At 43.5% G+C, this 18,820-nt stretch overlaps 1 protein-coding gene across 5 annotated transcripts in view; it reads right to left on the reverse strand.

The window, feature by feature from the left end:
- Nucleotides 1-18,820, reverse strand: part of GJC3 (gap junction protein gamma 3) — a 26,207-nt gene continuing 7,387 nt past the window's right edge. For 2 of the 5 annotated variants that reach the window (XM_058710497.1, XM_058710499.1), the window contains exons 2-3: nt 634-1,415; nt 1-321 (exon numbers count right to left, since the gene is read on the reverse strand). In XM_058710497.1, the coding sequence (XP_058566480.1) occupies nt 314-321; nt 634-1,414 (789 nt within the window). In that variant the 5' untranslated portion in view covers nt 1,415 and the 3' untranslated portion in view covers nt 1-313. Of the gene's footprint in view, nt 322-345; nt 1,434-7,262; nt 7,524-15,490; nt 15,574-18,820 lie in introns of those variants that run through there. The other 3 variants (XM_058710498.1, XM_058710496.1, XM_058710495.1) reach the window with 3 other exon arrangements.

Consider the following 18,820-nt stretch of genomic DNA (forward strand, 5'->3'; position numbering starts at 1 on the left):
TTCAGCCACAGGAATGCCAACAGCAGCGGTCAGAATTTATTGCGCAGGACAGGGGAGAAGCACAGCTTTACGGAGGCTTCTGCTGGCTAAGTCTGGAACCAAGCCCATGATCATTGTAAAGCTGATGCCAGAGGATTCTGGCAGGAAGGCACAAGGGGGAAATCTCCCAGGAAGACTTAGGCAGCGTGGCCCACCATGGCCCTTAGAGATGCTTCAACGGCCTCTCCTTTGTCACAGAAGTAAATCCCCACTCACTGGATGTTCAGAAGAAGATCCAATCGCAGAGTTCCCTTCAGAGGCGAACCAGGTGGCTTCATAACTCTGCAAAGTAGAGAATCAAGCAGGAGCTGAGACTTTTTCTAAGTGGGAAGAAACCTAAAGGGAAGGGCAGGAGGTACAGCTGGCTAAGAACCCTGGTCCTGGTTCATTGGAAGGAATCGGCAAACGGAGGGGGATGAGGGTTGGGAGATGGGTCAGCAGCAGCGGTCAGAAGACATCTGTCTCGAACCTGGTTTTCTATTTTGTAACACGTAGGAAGTGTGCCTCCCAGAGGTCCGGGGACCTGCCTTGGGAGGTCATCAGGACAGAGACCTCAGGAGCAGGAAGAAAGAGGGACATCAGCGCTCTTCTCACCTGCTTCTCGGAACGGCTCTTTGGTCTCCACCGCTGGGAAGTTTTCAGTCGGTTCCTTGTGTCTTCTGGTGCTCTCTGAAGTTGGGGAGTACTTAGAAGGGGGAGATCTGTGCTTCCGGGCCCTCCACCATCGCCCCAGGCCCAGGAGCACAAGTTCCAAAAGCGTGAACAAGAGACAGAGCCCACTGACCCCAAACATGGTCTTTAGGAAGATGGTCTTCTCAAACGGGCGGGACAGGTAACAGGTTATACTACCAAGGCAAGGCTCTCGGCGACATGCAAAGGAGCTGGGCACCTTGAACCCATACACGTGGTACTGCACGCCCAAGGCTGTCCCCTCAAGGACCAGCCTCACACCCAGCTGTGCCACATAGGCCCAGAGCAGCCTGGGGCTTCCAGGACCGGAGGCATCTCTGCTCTTCCCCCCTCGGCGGATCAGAGTCTCCTCCTCCTTCCCCTTTCCTGACTCTTCCCAAAGCCAGATGACATGATACAAAGTGAGACCCATGTAGAGGGCGCTGGGCACAGCCACCAAGATGACCTGGAAGACCCAGAAGCGCAGTGGGGAGAAGGGGTGGAAGGCATCGTAGCAGGCGGCCTTGCAGCCTGGCTGCTGGGTGTGACACACGAATTCACTCTGCTCGTCGCTGTAGACCCCGGCCCCGCTGGCAGCCAGCAGCACGAGGCGGAACCCCAGGAGCACGGGGAGCAGGAGGCGTCCCACGGAGGTGGAGTGCCGGCTCTCCTCAGCCACCAGCTGCCTCAGGAACCGGCCACACATCCTGTTAGGGAGCAGAGGGCAGTAATGAGTGTGAGTGTACTGCTCCCTGATCTTGAGGAGGCGCATGGGGCCACCTCTTCACTGTGAATCCAAGGATAGATAAGGCAAGCCTTCGTGCGCCTCTCCAAGGATCTGGTTGGTTTATTACCAAGACTTTGATGGCGCCTGTTTATAGGTAATGGAGTCATCATGGAAAATAGCGAGGGGGTGTGGGTGTGGCTGTCTCTTCTGCCCCCTTCTGTACCTGGCAGTGGAAAGCCAGGATCCATCTTTCCCTCTCTTTCCCTCCCTCTGTCTGTCCCTTTCCCAAAGGCTAAACAGCCAGAGAATCCAGAGCCCTCTGAAAACTACTGTTTCCCCCATTGATGGCCACCAGGCCTGGCGCTACTGTCACTGGCACCTGAACAGAATCGGTGCCGACCCCAGAAGGGAACGTGCATTCTCTTGCTCTCTGCTTTCCTCTTGCACCAGACCTTGGCTGCTCATAGGCGTGCAGTCTGGCCTCCGCTCCCATTGCAGTGGTAAGATTGAGATTCATGTAGCGGGTCAAGTGAACAGTGAGTGTCAAGGCCCGCTTCAGTCTGGTGTTCTTTAGACCTAACCAGCTTGGGAAAAGGAGAACATTTTAAAAGAAACCCAGCAGAATTTACTGATTGAATGTAATGGAGTATGGGGCCAAAGCCAGAGATGACTGGATAAAAATTGGAAATTCCTCTCTGCTTTGTAATTGTCCCTTGGGCTCATCTCTCCCACACTGTGAGAGGTGACCGTGCTCAGGGACAGGCTTCAGAAAATTTCTCACTTCTTTGGAGAGAGTAACACCCTGCTATAAGCCTGTGTGTCATCTTTATTTATCTTTTATTGAGGCAGCCTCCTCAATGCCCAGCTGCTGCTTCTCACTGCCTGTGTTTGGCCTAAACTCTGACATGCCTGCATCCCCTCATTGAAGGGTCTAGAAGACCTTGCAAACATTTTACTCCACGGGGAATATAAAGACTCTTTGCTGGGGAGCCGCACAGCCCCGTCTTGTCTACATGCTGCTCCCTTCTGTAGCATCTTAAAGAAGTGGTCTAGCATTTACCCAAGGCCACTCTCCCTCCCAGATCCATGTCCTTGGGTCTCTCCAGCTGCTTCAAGGACTTGACCACCCTCATTTCCTCCCTGAACCTGCTTAAGTCTCTCCCTTTCAACTCTAGTAATAATAAACTGAATTTCTAACTCTTTGACATGGCAGCAAATGAGACATGCCCAATTTGTCTCATATCAACTTCCCTATTATAAGACCCAGAGGGGTGCCTGGGTGGCTCAGTCATTAAGTGTCTGACTCTTGGTTTCCACTCAGGTCATGATCTCATGTCTCATGAGTTTGGGCCCCGCATCAGGCTCTGCACTGACAGCGTGGAACCTGCTTAGGATTCTCTCTCTCTCTCTCTCTCTATCTCTATCTCTATCTCTATCTCTATCTCTATCTCTATCTCCCTCCCTCTCTCTTCTGCCCCTCCCTCACTTGTGCTCTCTCTCTGTCTCCAAAAATAAATAAGCTTTAAAAAAGCTACATATAGGGGCGCCTGGGTGGCGCAGTCGGTTAAGCGTCCGACTTCAGCCAGGTCACGATCTCGCGGTCCGTGAGTTCGAGCCCCGCGTCAGGCTCTGGGCTGATGGCTTGGAGCCTGGAGCCTGTTTCCAATTCTGTGTCTCCCTCTCTCTCTGCCCCTCCCCCGTTCATTCTCTGTCTCTCTCTGTCCCAAAAATAAATTAAAAAAACGTTGAAAAAAAAAATTTAAAAAAGCTACATATAATATTCAGAAAGATGCACAAAGCAATTTAAGTGGGGATTCGTGCCATAAATAAACTACAGTTGTTTGACCCTTGAACAATATGGGGGTTAGGAGTGCTGACTCCTACACAAAAAACCCCATATAACTTTTGGCTCCCCCACATAAAAAACACTTAACTACTTAAGCTTATTGTTAAGTGGAAGCCTTACCAATAACACAGTCAGTTAACACATGCTTGTAGGTTACTAGAAATTCATAAGGAAGAGAAAATACATTCATAGTACTGCATGTATATTGAAAAAGAAACCCATGTATAGGCCAGATGGCAGGGACAGGGGCAGCTGCGGCCACTCATGAATGTGCTGGCCTCCAGGAAGCTGCCTTGAGGAGGGATCAGTACCTGGTAGGGAGGAGCCCAAGGCCCACAGCTGCCCTGGCACAGCCCCGAGACCCAGGTGTTCTACCTGACCACCCCAACAGCACACTGGACGACCTGCGGCCTGACCAGTACCCGGGCCTCTTGGGGGCTGCGGACGTCGTCAGGTCTCCACAGGTGCTCAGGTCAGCAGTCTCGACTGCCCGAGTAGCCTTCTGTTCAGTCCCATGGAGACAGGGTGCACAGCTGTAAATAAATGCCTTGTGGCCTTTTCCTGTCAACTCCCTTAAAATCCACTGGAGAGGCACCTGGGTGGTTCAGTCAGTTAAGCGCCTGACTTTGGCTCTGGTCATGATCTCACGACTCATGGGTTCAAGCCCCATATCGGGCTCTCTGCTGTCAGCACAGAGCCTCCTTTGGATCCTCTGTCCCCCCCCCCACCCCTCCCCTGCTCATGCTCGCTCTCGCTCTCTCTCTCTCTCTCTCTGTCTCTCAAAAGTAAATAAACATTAAAAAAAAAAATCCACTAGGGCACCTGTCTGGCTGGGTCCATGGAGTGTGCCACTCTTGATTGTAAGGTCATGAGTTCTAGCCCCACATTGGGTATAGAGATTGCTTTTTCAAAAAATCCACATATGAGGGGGCACCTGAGGGGCTCAGTTGGTTAAGCATCCAACTTTGGCTCAGGTCACTATCTCATGGTTCATGAGATGGAGCCCCAAATCAGGCTCTGTACTGACAGCTCAGAGCCTGGAGCCTGCTTCTGATTCTGTGTCTCCCTCTCTCTCTCTGCCCCTCCCCTGCTTGTACTCGTGCTCGCTCTCTCCCTCGCTCTCTCTCACTCACTCAAAAATAAAAATAAATAAAAAATAAATAAACATTAAAAAATAACGAAAAATAAATAAAAATTCACATATAAGTGGACCAGCAGGGCTCAAACCTGTGTTGTTCAAGGGTCATCTGTATAGATAAGAACAGGCCATAGCACCAAAGCTGAGGTGGAATGGTCACTTCTGTGCAGTCAGAACAGATGGATTGAGATGCTTCCAAGGGACTGTTGTAAAGGGCTTAATTGACCAGAGAACCATGTCACCACCCATCAACTGTGAGAGACCATGTTTTGAGTCACTAGCGATCAGAATTTGAACCTCTACCTGCCTGTCTGTCCCTATCTTTCTGCCTCCCTCATAGACTGTGAAGACTCCGAAGTCTGTCAGGCCACTGAAAATTATTCTCCATAAAATTGGGTTAAAATTTTTAGAAGAAATCCATTCTCCGTCCTTAGAAAGCTGTGAAATCGGTCTCATGATTAAAAGATGGCAGATTGAAGATGGATATTTACCCCCTCTCATTCCTGAGACTCCTCCAAAATGAGAGTAAATGGATCTTTGAGTGTATAAACCCACTACACATGGAAGGGAAAGATCACCGGTAGCACAACTAAAAATCCACTTTGAAAGCAAGAGGATAGACAAGAAATTCAGATTGCGGTGCTGGCGAGCACACTGGGTAGTTCTTCCAGAATTCAGAGAAAGAAGATAAATCCTTGAAAATAATAAAAGGTGACTAGATAAGGAAAATCTATATCCTAATTTGAAAATCAAAGACCACAATAAAGCAAAATCCCTTGTCCGTTTATTGGATGAGAAAATACTTAGTGAAGTGCCTGGGAAAAAGAGCAGTTTCTCCATAAATGTTTAACCAAGTTTTGTTTGGAGAGATACTGAGTTCCATAGAGGACCAGAAGGAAGGTCAGCTTCCAGTGCTGGCCCTGGGTTTCTCAGCCTTGGCACCATTGATATTCGGGGACTGATCGATCATTTGGTTTGGGGGCAGGGAAGGCTGTCGTGTGCGTTGTGAGATGTTTGGCGGCATTCCTGGCCTTCATCCACCAGATGCCGGTAGCACGCTTCTCCCCTCCACCCCCAGAAGCCCCCAGACACTGCTGAATGTCCCCGGGGGTCAGATTCACCCCTGGTTGAGAACCACCATCTGAGGGTCACACCTGTCCATCACCTCTCCACCCATGGCTTCAGTCACCAGCTCTGTAAAACAAGACATTCGTGCTGGAGCATCTCAAAGGGTTTTAATTTGGTGGGACGTGATGATCGGCCCATTTCCAAGCTGCCTTGCGCATCCTCCCCTCAACAAGCTCCATCTGTGAGGAAGCCTGCAGGCCCTATGGGGTCCTTGCACTTAGGGGAGGCACCCCCAGGTTCGGTGGGGGAGGGGGGGTCCGCCCTGGTTGTCCTGGAGCATTGAGAGACTAGAGACTGATTTGGTAAATTCACAAGTCTGGTTCTCAGCCTCATCTTGTTTCAGAGTGGAGGCCCAGCACACTCTAAACACATTTCCAGCACATTCCCAGCAGACCTGGAATTTAACCCAGAGCAGGCTTGCCATATTCCAATGTTGGGAATTTGAGGAATTCTGAGAGGCCCTATAACTGGTTCTTCTCTCTCTCCTGCCCACCCAGACCTGTAGCCAGATACCCAGTGTCCTCTCAGAGGCTCTAGGAACTGAACTGGGGTCTTCAGAGCTCACCACAGAGCTTTGGAGATTTGGGAGAGAGCGTGGAAAAAGCAGGATGAAAGGACTTGCCCAAGAACTCCTTGGTTTGGAGCTCCCATATTAAATTCTGAGCACCCTTCTGTGTCCTCTGCCCTGTGGTTGTTACAACCAAAACAACACTAATTCTGGGACTTCCTGAAAGATTCACACAAAATCATACTCCATCTCCTAAAGTCTGCAGACCAAAGGCAATTTCTTATACAAGTGGGGCCTCAACACAGGCAGGTCTTTCCTCCTCCCTCCTCCCCTGCTTTCATGTGGTCTCCCCCATCTCTTCTAGCTGTCCCCAGCCTTCCAGGCTCACTCTTTGAGACCAGCATCCCACAAACATCTGCAGCTTTGCACAAGGGCACCAGAGCCCCCAAGCTAGAGTCAGACCAGGGGAGCTGAGAGCTCAGCATTGTTTTCAAAGCTCAAACTCCAGGGAAACCGCTCAAGATTTGGGGGAGGGATGGAGTGCCTGGGTGGCTCAGTTGGTTAAGCATCTGACTTCAGCTCAGGTCATGATCTCTTGGTTCACAAGTTCAAGCCCAGCATTGGGCTCTGTGCTGACTGTTCAGAGCCTTGAGCCTGCTTTGGATTCTGTGTCTCCTTCTCTCTCTGCCCCTCCCCTGCTTGCATACTCTCTCTCAAAAATAAATAAGTATTTTAAAAAAGACTTGGGGGAGGGAGGAAAGCCCAGCATGTGAGGGGATTTTTCAAATATGTAAATAGATTTTTTTTTTTAATTTCATCATGATTTTGGTAAGAATCTTTCTAAGCATCTCTATTCTGTGGGAGAAAAATTTCAAGATTCCATGGGTGGCAGAACTCATCTCAGCCAGTGAAGGCACAAGGGAGGGATGTCCACCGAGGGCAGTTCTTGACCCGGCTCTCTGCTCCCGTCTCAGCCCACCTGGCCTGGAAAACGTTCTAGATTCTTTTACCTAAAGTGTGATCCCTGGATGCACTGGCAGCACCAGGAAGGCAGAACCTCAGGCTGTATCCCAGGGTTAGCAACTCAAATCTGAATTGTAATAATACCCCCAGCTCACTGGTGTGTGCAGCCCTGAAGCCCACTGTCTCTCACCCTCCCACCCCTGCACCCTGCCCCAGCCCAGCCACTCTCCTTCCCGGCACTCACCTGGCAGCGCCTAACAGAAGCACCAACAACACGGGGAAGAGTCAGGGAAGAGTCCTCAGGCTGCAGCCAGCAGGGTCCCAGCTCTCTCTCCCCCAGGCCCTGCCTCCTGCCACCACCCACGTCTTCTCCCCTCCCCTCTTCATTCCTGGCAGCCTTAGCAAAGGGTGAGAGAATGGCAGCTGGAGGAGCCCGTAGCCCTGCTATTAAAGAATGGGGTCTGGAGAATAACCCTCTGTTGTTGAGGGCGAGGGGTGCCTCTTCTAAGTGAACTGAAACAAGTTTTGAAATCAACCGAAAGGAGAGCAATGGCCTCTGCATGTTTCCAAGTGGGGGGTGGAGGCAGCACTCACAGACAACAACAGACAGAATTTCTGTAAGTTTACATCTCTGTTAAGCCCCCCACTCTCCTGGCCAAAGTACCCAAAGCACAAGTTTACCCACAAAAGTGTGAGTGTGTGTGTGTGTGTGTGTGTGTGTGTGTGTGTGTGTGTGTGTGTTTGCGCGCACGCGCTCTTGGCTGGGAGAAACAGCACAGGCTTCCCCTCATCTGTTCCCTGTCCCTCAGCATCTCTGGGAGCCTAGCGCCTCTCCACCAGGCCCGGTGAGAACTGTGACACCTGCCTATACCCATTCCTGTCCCCATGGCTCAAGCCAGGATCCCCTCCAGAGGAAGGAAGGGGTGAGGCTGAGCAAGCGGGTGGTGGGTGAGAGCGCAACTCACCACTGCAGAGTTTTGACCAGAGTCAACCCTGCACTTCTCAAGGAGGAGAGCTGGAGGGACCCTGGGTTCCAGATGCTGCCCCTGTGGGTCTTAGCACATCATTCCACTGTCTTCTAGCACGTAGCATTGTCAGGGAGACATTTAAGTCCAGCTTGATAGTCTTTGAAGCTTAAGTTATTTGACCTTCTTGACAGTTGCCAACTGGATTTTTTTTTATGATCCTTGGAGCCTGTTCACTCCTACAGGGGATTCCATCAAGCAAGGCATGAGATAAGCTGGCACTGCCTCTCTCCTTGGCATGTTCGCATCTGATCCACAGGCCAGTTCCAATGCAGCCATATGTCCATCCATTCATCTGCTGGCTCGCCCATCACTTGCCTTTTTGATTTTTCAAGCAGGAGTCAATAGACCTCTTTGAGTCCCTCTCTCTAGGCTTGAGATTAAGAAGGCGGCACCCTCACCTCTTGCCCTTGAGAACTAATAGCATATCTCTTTCCAAAGAAATCCTCTCTCCCTCTAATTTCCAACAACTCTGCCAATTGTATACAATTCTGATGTGGGCATAGAGTTTAAGAATGATATGCCCGTGAGGCACCTGGGTGGCTCAGTCGGTTGGACGTCCGGCTTCGGCTCAGGTCATGATCTTACAGTTTGTGAGCTCGAGCCCTGCGTCGGGCTCTGTGCTGACAGCTCGGAGCCTGGAACCTGCTTTGGATTCTGTGTCTCCCTCTCTCTCTGCCCTTCTCTCTCTCTCTCTCTCAAAAGTAAATAAACATTTTTAAAAATTTTTAAAGAATGATATGCCCGTTATTTATTGATTTGGCACTTTTTTTTCCTTTGAAGTATTTCATCTCAGATTAGCAAATCACTTTAGAATGTCCTATGTGTTGTATTTTCTAAAACATGATATCTTGAAATCCTAGTCAGATTTTCCGATTTAATATCCTGTTACACTAGCACTTATTCAGTACTTAATAAGTGACAAATATTCTAAGTGCTAGAGGACTACTAACTTGCTTATCCCCCATAGCAACCTCATGATGTAAGTCTATTATCATCCTCTGTTACAGAGGAGAGAGATGAAGAATAAGGCGGTTAAGTAATTTATTCGGGGGTGAACAGCTAGTGAGTGGAGAAGTTGGGATTTGAACAAGCATCGTGGCAGCAGGTGGCAGACCCTTAAATGCCACAACATGGCTAGCTTCCCCGTTATTCAGATTATCAGCCTTTAAAGAACTTTTGATTGTAAACCCATTGTAATTTCATGCCCGCAAGAAAATAAAAATCTTCTGCTTACATGTCACACTTCTTAATGACTAACTTCATTATCCACCCTGGATCCCAACCAAAACCTTGGGTGTCCTCATGGACAACCCTTCCTTCATTGACCACGTCTTCCCTGCTGACCAGTGGCACAGATTCTGCCCCTTGAACTAAGATGGTGTTTTAGTTCAAGAGTGAATGACCACCCTCATGGCCCTGCTCCTAGATGTGTCCCACCTCTAATCCATTCTGTGCATTGCAAACAATGTTTAACTCAATTCTTATTTAGATTTAACAAAAAACATGTTTCACTGTTTCTTGGCTCAGTGTTGCTTTTTGAACCCCGTACCTTCCTTCTGCATTAAATTTTCTTCTTTTTTTTTAACATCTTAATCATTTTAAGTGTGCAGTTTAGTAGTGTTAAGTGTACTCATGTTGTTGTGCAGCACACCTCCAGAATTCTTTCATCTTGCAAAACTGAAACCTCATACCCATTTATCCCTCCCTTCAGCCCCTGGCGACACCGTTCTACCTTCTGTTACCACGAATTGGACTACCTCATTGGATTCACTGGAATCATACAGGATTTGTCTTTTTTTTTTCTTTAATTATTTATCCTGAGAGAGAGAGAGAGAGAGAGAGAGAATCCCAAGCAGGTACCACACTGACAGTGCAAAGCCCAGTGTGGGGCACAAACCCATGAACCGCGAGATCATGACCTGAGCCAAAATCAAGAGTCAGATGCTTAACCAACTGAGCCATCCAGAGGCCCCACAGCATTTGTCTTTTTGTGATTGGCTTAGCTTAATGTCTTCAGCATTCATCCATATTATAGTTATCTATCAGAAATGTGTTCCTCTTTAAGGGCAAATAATATTCCTTGTGTGTATATATGTATATACCAAATTTTGTTCATTCATTCACCCACTGATGGACATTTGGATTGCTTCCACCACTTGGCAATCATGAATGGTGCTGTTGTGAACACAGTGTGCCAAATTTTCTTCTTCTTAAAACACAACCTTCAGTAGTTTTTCTACTGGGGAACTGTTGGGGGTAAACTCTTTTGATCCTCTTTGGTCTCAAAGTGCTTTCATTTTATCCTCAATCTTGAATTGTTATTTAGTTGGCTAGAGAATTCTTGGTTGATGATTATTTTCTTTCAGAACTTTAAAGGTATTATTTAATTGCCTTCTACTATCTAGTGGGTTTATAAGTCTTTTATGTAAAATGCCTATAGAAGATCACATAATGCCACCTAAGGTATCCACGTCGTCATCCTCAGAAGCTTGAATGTTGCCTTATATCAGAAATGGGACTTTGCAGGGGCACCTGGGTGGCTTAGTCGGTTAAGCGTCTGACTTCAGCCCAGGTCATGATCTTGTGTTTCGTGGGTTCGAGCCCTGCGTCGGGCTCTGTGCTGACAGCTTGGAGCCTGGAGCCTGCTTCAAATTCTGTGTCTCTCTCTCACTCTCTGCCCCTCCCCTGCTTGCACTCTCTCTGTCTCCCCAAAATAAATAAATATTTTTTAAAAATTTAGAAATGGGACTTTGCAGATGTGATCAAGTTGAGGATCTTGAGATGGGGACACACATGGTCTTAGTGGGCCTGATGACATCACAGGGTTCCTTATAAGGAGAGAGGAGGTCAAAGGGTATGATAAGAGATGTGATGACTGAGGCAAGACTCTGGAGCCGTATGTGGAAGAGGCCACGAGCCAAAGAACACAAATGGCTGGGAAAGGCAAGGAAATTGATTGTCCCTGAAGTTTTCGCAAGGAATACAGCCAAAACCTTGATTTTAGACTTCTGTGTTGTTGGGTTTTTTTAATTTGTTTTTAATGTTTATTTATTTTTGACAGAGAGAGACAGAGCATGAGCTGGGGAGGGGCAGAGCAAGAGGGAGACACAGAATCCGAAGCAGGCTCCAGGCTCTGAGCGGTCAGCACAGAGCTCCACATGGGGCTCCAACTCATGAACCACAAGATCGTGACCTGAGCTAGAGTCGAACACTCAACCACCTGAGCCACCCAGGCACTCCTATATGTGCTGTTTTAAGCCGCTAAGTCTATGGCAACTTGTTACAGCAGCAATTGGAAAAAAGTACAATGCCTGTTCTTGACTTTTGCCCAATTTTTATTGGGTTGTTTTCCTTAGGGATTTGTAGGAGGTTTTTGTATTTTGAATGTGTTATTTTTTGGTCAGTTATATATTTTGCAAATATCTTCTCCCAGTTAGTGATTTCCTTTTTCACTCTTGTCACGGAGGCTTTTGATAACAGATTTCTTCACACAATCAAAGCTTCCCATTCTTTTTATCAATAGTGTGTACTTTTTGTCTTAAGATATTCTTCCCTATCCAGATACGATACTTTTGATTTGTAGAATTTTTGTCATCCAGCTTAAAGTATTTTTTAATTTTCCATCATTATTTCTTCTCAACTGCATGGATGGAATGTTTAGAAGTATGTTTTTAAATTTCTAAATGTATTGGAATTCTCTGCTAATCTTCTTGATGTTAATTGCATCGTGGTCTGAAAGAACATAATTTCTGTAATACCAGCCCTTTAATTTTCTTGAGACTTACTCTGTGACTTAACATGTGCTCAGTTTTCTTTAATACTCTATATATATGCTTAAAAATATTGTTTTCCTCTGATTACTGAGTACAGTGTCCCCTATAAGATCACTAGATTAGTGTTGTATTTTGTTCTGTGTCTATACTACCCAATATGGTAACCATAAGCCACATGGGGCTGTTGAGCATCTGAAATATATCTGGGACAACTGAAGGAATGGAATTTTTAAGTTTTGCTTATTTAAGTGATCTCTGCACCCAAAGTGGGGCTTGAACTCATGACCCCAAGATCAAGAGTCAGATGCTCTACCAACTTAGGGCCCCTGAAGAATGGATTTTCATTTTATTTTTTAAATTACCTTTTTAAAATGTTTATTTATTTTGAGAGAGAGAGAAAGCAGGGGAGGGGCAGAGAGAGAACGAGAGAGAATCCCAAGCAGGCTCCATGCCATCAGCGCAGAGCCTGATGGAGGGATTGAACCCATGAACCACGAGATCGTGACCAGAGCCGAAATCAAGAATCAGATGCTTAACTGACTGAGTCACCCAAGCACCCCTGGAAATGTATTTTTAAATTCATCTAAGTATAATTAATTTATTTAAATTTAAAAACTGAAACCCCATAAAATACTTTTCTGTTAAATACTGCTTTGTTGTTTTAGTAGGACAACATTGCCTTTAACCATGCATTGCATAAGATATTATTGTTACATTGTTGTGCAAATATCAGGAATGTGCATTGTTTCTGGTAATTCACATAAACATATCACTGATATGCCAATAGATTAATTCAGTTCAATGATTCAATTTAATTTTCTACTTACCAATGTAAAACACAATGTATTTATTAAATATTTTATGCAGACAGCATGAGTTATAGTTATACTTATGTAAATTATAGTGGTAGTTAAATTGAAGTACTTTATTATATATATATATATATATATATATATATATATATATATAGTATTTAATTATAATATAATTAAATTATTTTACTAGTTTAAAAAAAAATAAATGGGACAACATGCATGTGACTCTTGATCTCCGGGTTGTGAGTTCAAGCCACACACTGGGTGTAGAGATTACTTAAAAATCAATCAAGGGCCGCCTGGTGGCTCAGTTGGTTGAGCATCTGACTCTTGATTTTCCTCAGGCCATGATCTCACAGGTTCTTGAGTTTGAGCCCCACATCAGGCTCTGTGCTGGCGGCATGGAGCCTGCTCAGGATTTTCTGTTTCCCTCTCTCTGCCCCTACCCCACTCACTCTCACTCTCTCTCTCTCTCTCAAAAATAAATAGACATTCAAAAAATAAAAATAAAGTCAATCAATAAAAATAGGGATCAATTTTTAAATTTAAAATGAAGGCACACTACTGATATAGAATCAAGTGGAGATAAAGAACTTAGCATTTTACTTAATTGTAGAGAATAGTCTGATGATGTCTGACTCTTGATTTGGTTTGGGTCATCATCTCATGGTTTGTGAGATCAAGCCCTCCATTGGGTTCTGTGTTAACAGTGTGGAGCCTGCTTGGGATTCTCTCTCCCTCTCTGTCTCTCTGCCCCTCCCCTGCAAACACACCTGTGCTCTCTCTCTCTCTTTCTCTCTCTCTCTCAAAATAAATCAGATGAATCATGTGATAAAAAGAGACACTACCCAATTAATATTTTGGGTACATTTCATCTCAGTATACTTCCAAATTCATGAAAAAATATTGTCAAGTCATGGCCTAAAAAAAAATCAAACTTTCAGCATAGATATTTTATAGTCTTTTACAACTATCAAAGAAGAATTTCAGCTAGAAATTAAAAAATATATATATTTACTATCACAATGGACAGTTCTCTAGATGTTTCCCTTGTGTTTTGTTTCACTGTGTGATACATATTGAAAATATTTGTGTTCAGTTTTCCGAAGCAGACTCTAAGAAAATCATCACGAATACAGTTGATAAATCCACTGAATATAATGTGCAAATACTGTAAGTCATCACTGGTTTGTGGAACGGCTGTAATAAATAGAGGAAATTAATTCAATGATCTTGTACTCTTTGCTAATGCTTATTGGTTGAGCCGTGGAAGAGTTTTGCAAAGATTTACCATATTGATAATGCTAATGTAAGGTTTTCTTGAAACAAAAGAAATGCTTGCCAAAGATTCAATAATCAAAGACCAAAATAATGGCACTGTGATTCATGCTTCCCCACTGATATCATACCACAGATGAACAAACTAATTTTGAAGCTCCAAATAAAAGAAAAACATATTTGTGAAATAGCCAGAGATATGAGAATTCATGTCAGTTTAAACTTTTTGAAATCTAATAATGATTTTACACATCATATATACACATATATATACATATATATACATATATGTATATATATGTGTATATGTGTGTGTGTGTATATATAATTTTAATTCTAGGACAGTTAACATACAGTGCTAATATTAGTTTCAAGTGTACAATACAGGGATTCAACAATTCTATACATTACTCAGTGCTCATTGTGGTAAGTATTTTACACATTTTTCTAACATTGAATCAGTATGGACACTAATCAGCTCAATAGTTATTTACCACGTAAGAGAAGCTGTGTTATTTTGCTCTACTAAAATATACTACATCTGGCCCAGTGGCTAAAATCTGGGACTCCTACTTAGTTAATTCTCCAGTGGTCTACCATCATCTGCCATTATCCATTCTGTCATCCATTATCTAGGGCCCAAACTAGTGAATTCAATGGGAATTTTATGGAGACCACCCCCATGCATTTCTTAACGAATTGGAGATGCTACCGATTTCCATTTCTCCTAGGATACAATATTGTTTTCTTTTATTTTTTTTAATGGTTATCTATTTTTGTGAGAGAGAAAGAGAAAGAGAGAGCATAGGCGGGGAGGGGGCAGAGACAGAGGGAGACAGAGAATCCCAAGCAGGCTCCCCACTGTCCACACAGAGACTGCTGTGGAGTTCAAATTCACAAACTGTGAGATCATGACCTGAGCCTAAATCAAGAGTCAGACACTTAATCTTCTGAGCCACCCAGGTGCCCCAATATTGTTTTCTACTTACTGTCTTGGCCTAGTGTGTGTTTGTCGGGAGGAGGGTCCATTTGGCCTATGCTACATACATTTGACCCTTGAACAACACAATGGTTAGGGACACTGACCCCTGCGCAGTCAAAAAATCCATGTATGACTCTCCAAAAACTTAACTACAATTAGAACTGCAAGAGGTCGCTTTTTATTGCAATATACAATGTTCTGGAGAGACAAACTGCTCCCTGGGAGATGCTTAGCACCCCACGTTTTAAGCAGATGCTCACACTTGAGCTCACTGCAGTAGCAACAGGAAGTGGCTGTGAAATCACTACAGAACAACATGTACTACAGTTAATTTTATGCAGTTAGGATTTAATACTACACCTTTACATTTATTTACATTTCTTTCAATGGCAAATAGTACCATTTACAGTCTGAAAGTGTGTGCATATTTTTTGATAAATTTTAACTTTTTAAAATAAGATTTGTGGGGGCACCTTGCTGGCTCCATCAGTAAAGCATGTGACTTTTGATCTTGGGGTTGTAAGTTCGAGCCCCACGTTGGGTGTAGAGATTACTTAAAAATAAAATCTTTTAAAAAAATAATAAAATAGGGGCACCTGGCTGGCTCAGTCCGTAGAGCATGGGACTCTCAATCCTCAGGGCCTTGAGTTCAAGCCCCACAATGGGCATGGATATTTATCTTTAAAATAAAATTTAAAAAATAATAATAATGAAATAAAAGATAAAACAGATTCATGTATTTTTATGGTGATAAATGATAAAGTATATTTGTATCTACACATATTTTATGCATCCCTTTTTATTTAAATTTTTCAATGTTTCTAGGCTACATGGTTTTTCTGTGGCTTTTTTCAAATTGTTGCAAATCTCCAAAAAATTTTTCCAGTATATTTATTGAAGAAAAGCCACATAGAAGTGGACTCACACAGTTCAAACCCAAACAACATGGGTTTCAGGGGTTTCCTTCCTTTTTATAGCTGAAAAATATTCCAGTGTGTGTGTGTGTGTGTGTGTGTGTGTGTGTGTGTGTGTGTCACATCTTCTTTATTCATTCACCAAGATGGACATTTAAGTTGTTCCCACACCATGGCTATTGTAAATAACGCTGCAGTGAACATGGGAGTTCAGATATTACACTGCGATCCTGATTTCATTTTCTTTGGATATATACCCAGATGTGGAATTGCAAGATAATAATGTACTTCTATTTTTAATTTTTTTGAGAAACTGCCATACTTTTTTCCATAGTGGCTGTACCAATTTAAATTCCCACCAACAGTGCACCAGGGTTCTCTTTTCTCCAATTCCAAACCAACATTTATTATCTCTTGTCTTTTTCATAATAGCCATTCTGACAGGTGTGAAGTGATATCTCACTGTGGTTTTTATTTGCAGTTCCCTGATGATTAGTAATGTTGGGCACCTTTTTAAAGAAATGTTTACTTACTTATTTTTGAGAGAGACAGAGAGATCACAAGCAGGGGAGGGGCAGAGAAAGAGGAAGAGAGAGAATCTCAAGCAGGCTCCACACTATCAGTGCGAGCCTGTTGCGGGGCTTGAACTCACGAACTGTGAGATCCTGACCTGAGCTGAAACCAAGAGTCAGACATTGAACCAACCGAGCCACTCAGGCACCCTGAGCACCTTTTGATATATTTGTTGGCCATTTGTATATCTTCTCTGGGAAGAAAAAAGTCTATTCAAGTCCTCTGTACTTTTTTAAGTTTATTTGTTTTGTTTGTTTTTTTTAGTAACCTCTATACCCAACGTGAGGCTTGAACTTACAACCCCGAGATCAAGAGTCGCATGCTCTTTCAACTGAGTCGGCCAGGCACCCCACCCCTGCACATTTTTAAATTGGATTGTTTGGGGGCGGTGGGGGGGTTGTTCTAAGTTACATGACTTCCTTGTATATTTTGGATATTAACCCATTATCAGATAGATTGGGTTTGCAAATATTTCTTCCCATTCCATAGGCTACCTTTTCATTTTGTTGATTGTTTCTTTTGCTGCACAGAAACCTTTAAGTTTGATGTAGTCCCACTTATTTATTTTACTTTTGTTACTGGTGCTTTTGGTGTCACATCCGAAAAATCATTACCAAGATAAACATCAAGAAGATGGTGCTCTATGTTTTCTCCTGGGAGTTCTATAATTTCAGGTCTATGTTTAAGTCCTTAATTCATTTTCAGTTAATTTTTGTGAGTGATGTAGTAAGGTAAGGAAAGGTCCAGTCTCATTCTTTTGCAAGTGAATATTCAGTTTTCCCAACACCATTTATTAAAGAGACTATCCTTTCCTCATTGAGTATGCTTGGCTCTCTTGTCAAATATTAGGTGGCCATAGATGCATGGGTTTATGTCTGGGCTCTTGATTCTGTTCCATTGGTCAACGTGTCTGTTTTTAATGTCAGTGCTATATCTTTTGATTACTATAGCCTTGTAATATAGCTTGAAATCAGGAAGTGGGAGGCCTCAAGCTTTGTTCTTTCTCAAGATTGCTTTAGCTATTTGAGGTCTATTGTGGTTCCATACAAATTGTAGCTTTGTTTTTTTCTATTTCTTTGAAAAATGCCATTAGAAGTTTGATAGGGATTGCATTGACTGTATAGACAGATTTGGGTAGTATGGACATTTTAACAATATTAACTCTTCCAATGCATGAACGTGGGATATATTTCCAATTATTTGTGTCTTCAGTTTTATTTATCAAAGTCTTACAGTTTTTGATATATAGACCTTTCACTTCCTTAGTTAAATTTGTTCATAAGTATCTTATTGTTTTTTATGTTATTGTAAATGGAATTGTTTCTTTATTTCTTTCTCATCTAGCTTGTTGTTAGAATCTGGAAACACACTGATTTTTGTATGTTGATTTTGTATCCTGCAACTTTACTGAACTCATTGATTAATTCTAACAGTTTTTTGGTGGAGTCTTCAGGATTTTCTATACACAAGATCATGTTAGCAGCAAACAGAAACAGTTTTACTTCTACCTTTCCAATTTGGATGCCTTTTATTTCTTTTTCTCGCCTAATTGCTCTAACTAGGATTTCCACTACTGTGTTGAATAGGAGTAGTGAGATGACATCTTTTTCTTGTTCCTGGTGTTAGGGGGAAAGCACTCAACCCTATCACTGTTGAGTATGATGTTAGCTATGGGTTTATCATATATGGCCTTTATTATGTTGAGATGTGTTCCTTCTATGCCCAATTTGTTGAGAATTTTTATCATGAAAGGACATTGATTTTTGCCAAATGTTTTTTTCTTTATCTATTGAGATGATCATATGATTTTTGTCTTTCATTCTATTAGTGTGGTTTTATCACGTTTATTGAGTTGCATATGGTACATGAGCCTTGCATCCCAGGGATAAATCCCACTTGGTCTTGGTGTGTAATCCTTTTAATTTGCTGTTGAATTCGGTTTGCTAGTATTTTGTTGAGAATGTTTGTATCTATTTTCATCAGAGATATTGGTCTATAGTTTTTTCTTGTAATACCCTTACCTGGTTTTGGTATCCAGGTAATGCTGACCTTGTAAAATGAGTTTGGAAGTACTTCCTCCTTTTCTATTTTTTGGAAGAGTTTGAGAAGAACTGACATTAATTTTTTTTTTTTAATTTTTGGTAGAATTCACCCATGAGGCCATCTGGTCCTGGGCTTTTTCTTTTTTTTTTAATGTTTATTTATTTTGAGAGAGAGACAGAGAACATGAGCAGAGGAGAAACAGAAAGAGAAACACAGAATCCAAAGCAGACTCCAGGCTCTAAGCTGTCAGCACAGAGCTTGATGCAGGGCTCGAACTCACAAACCATGAGATTATGACCTGAGCCAAAGTCACATGCTCATCAGACTAAGTCACCCAGGTGCCCCATCCTGGGCTTTTTATTGCTGGGGGTGGGGTTTCTGATCACTGATTTAATC

Source organism: Neofelis nebulosa, chromosome 18, assembly GCF_028018385.1.
Source record: "Neofelis nebulosa isolate mNeoNeb1 chromosome 18, mNeoNeb1.pri, whole genome shotgun sequence".
NCBI classification, from domain to species: domain Eukaryota; kingdom Metazoa; phylum Chordata; class Mammalia; order Carnivora; family Felidae; genus Neofelis; species Neofelis nebulosa.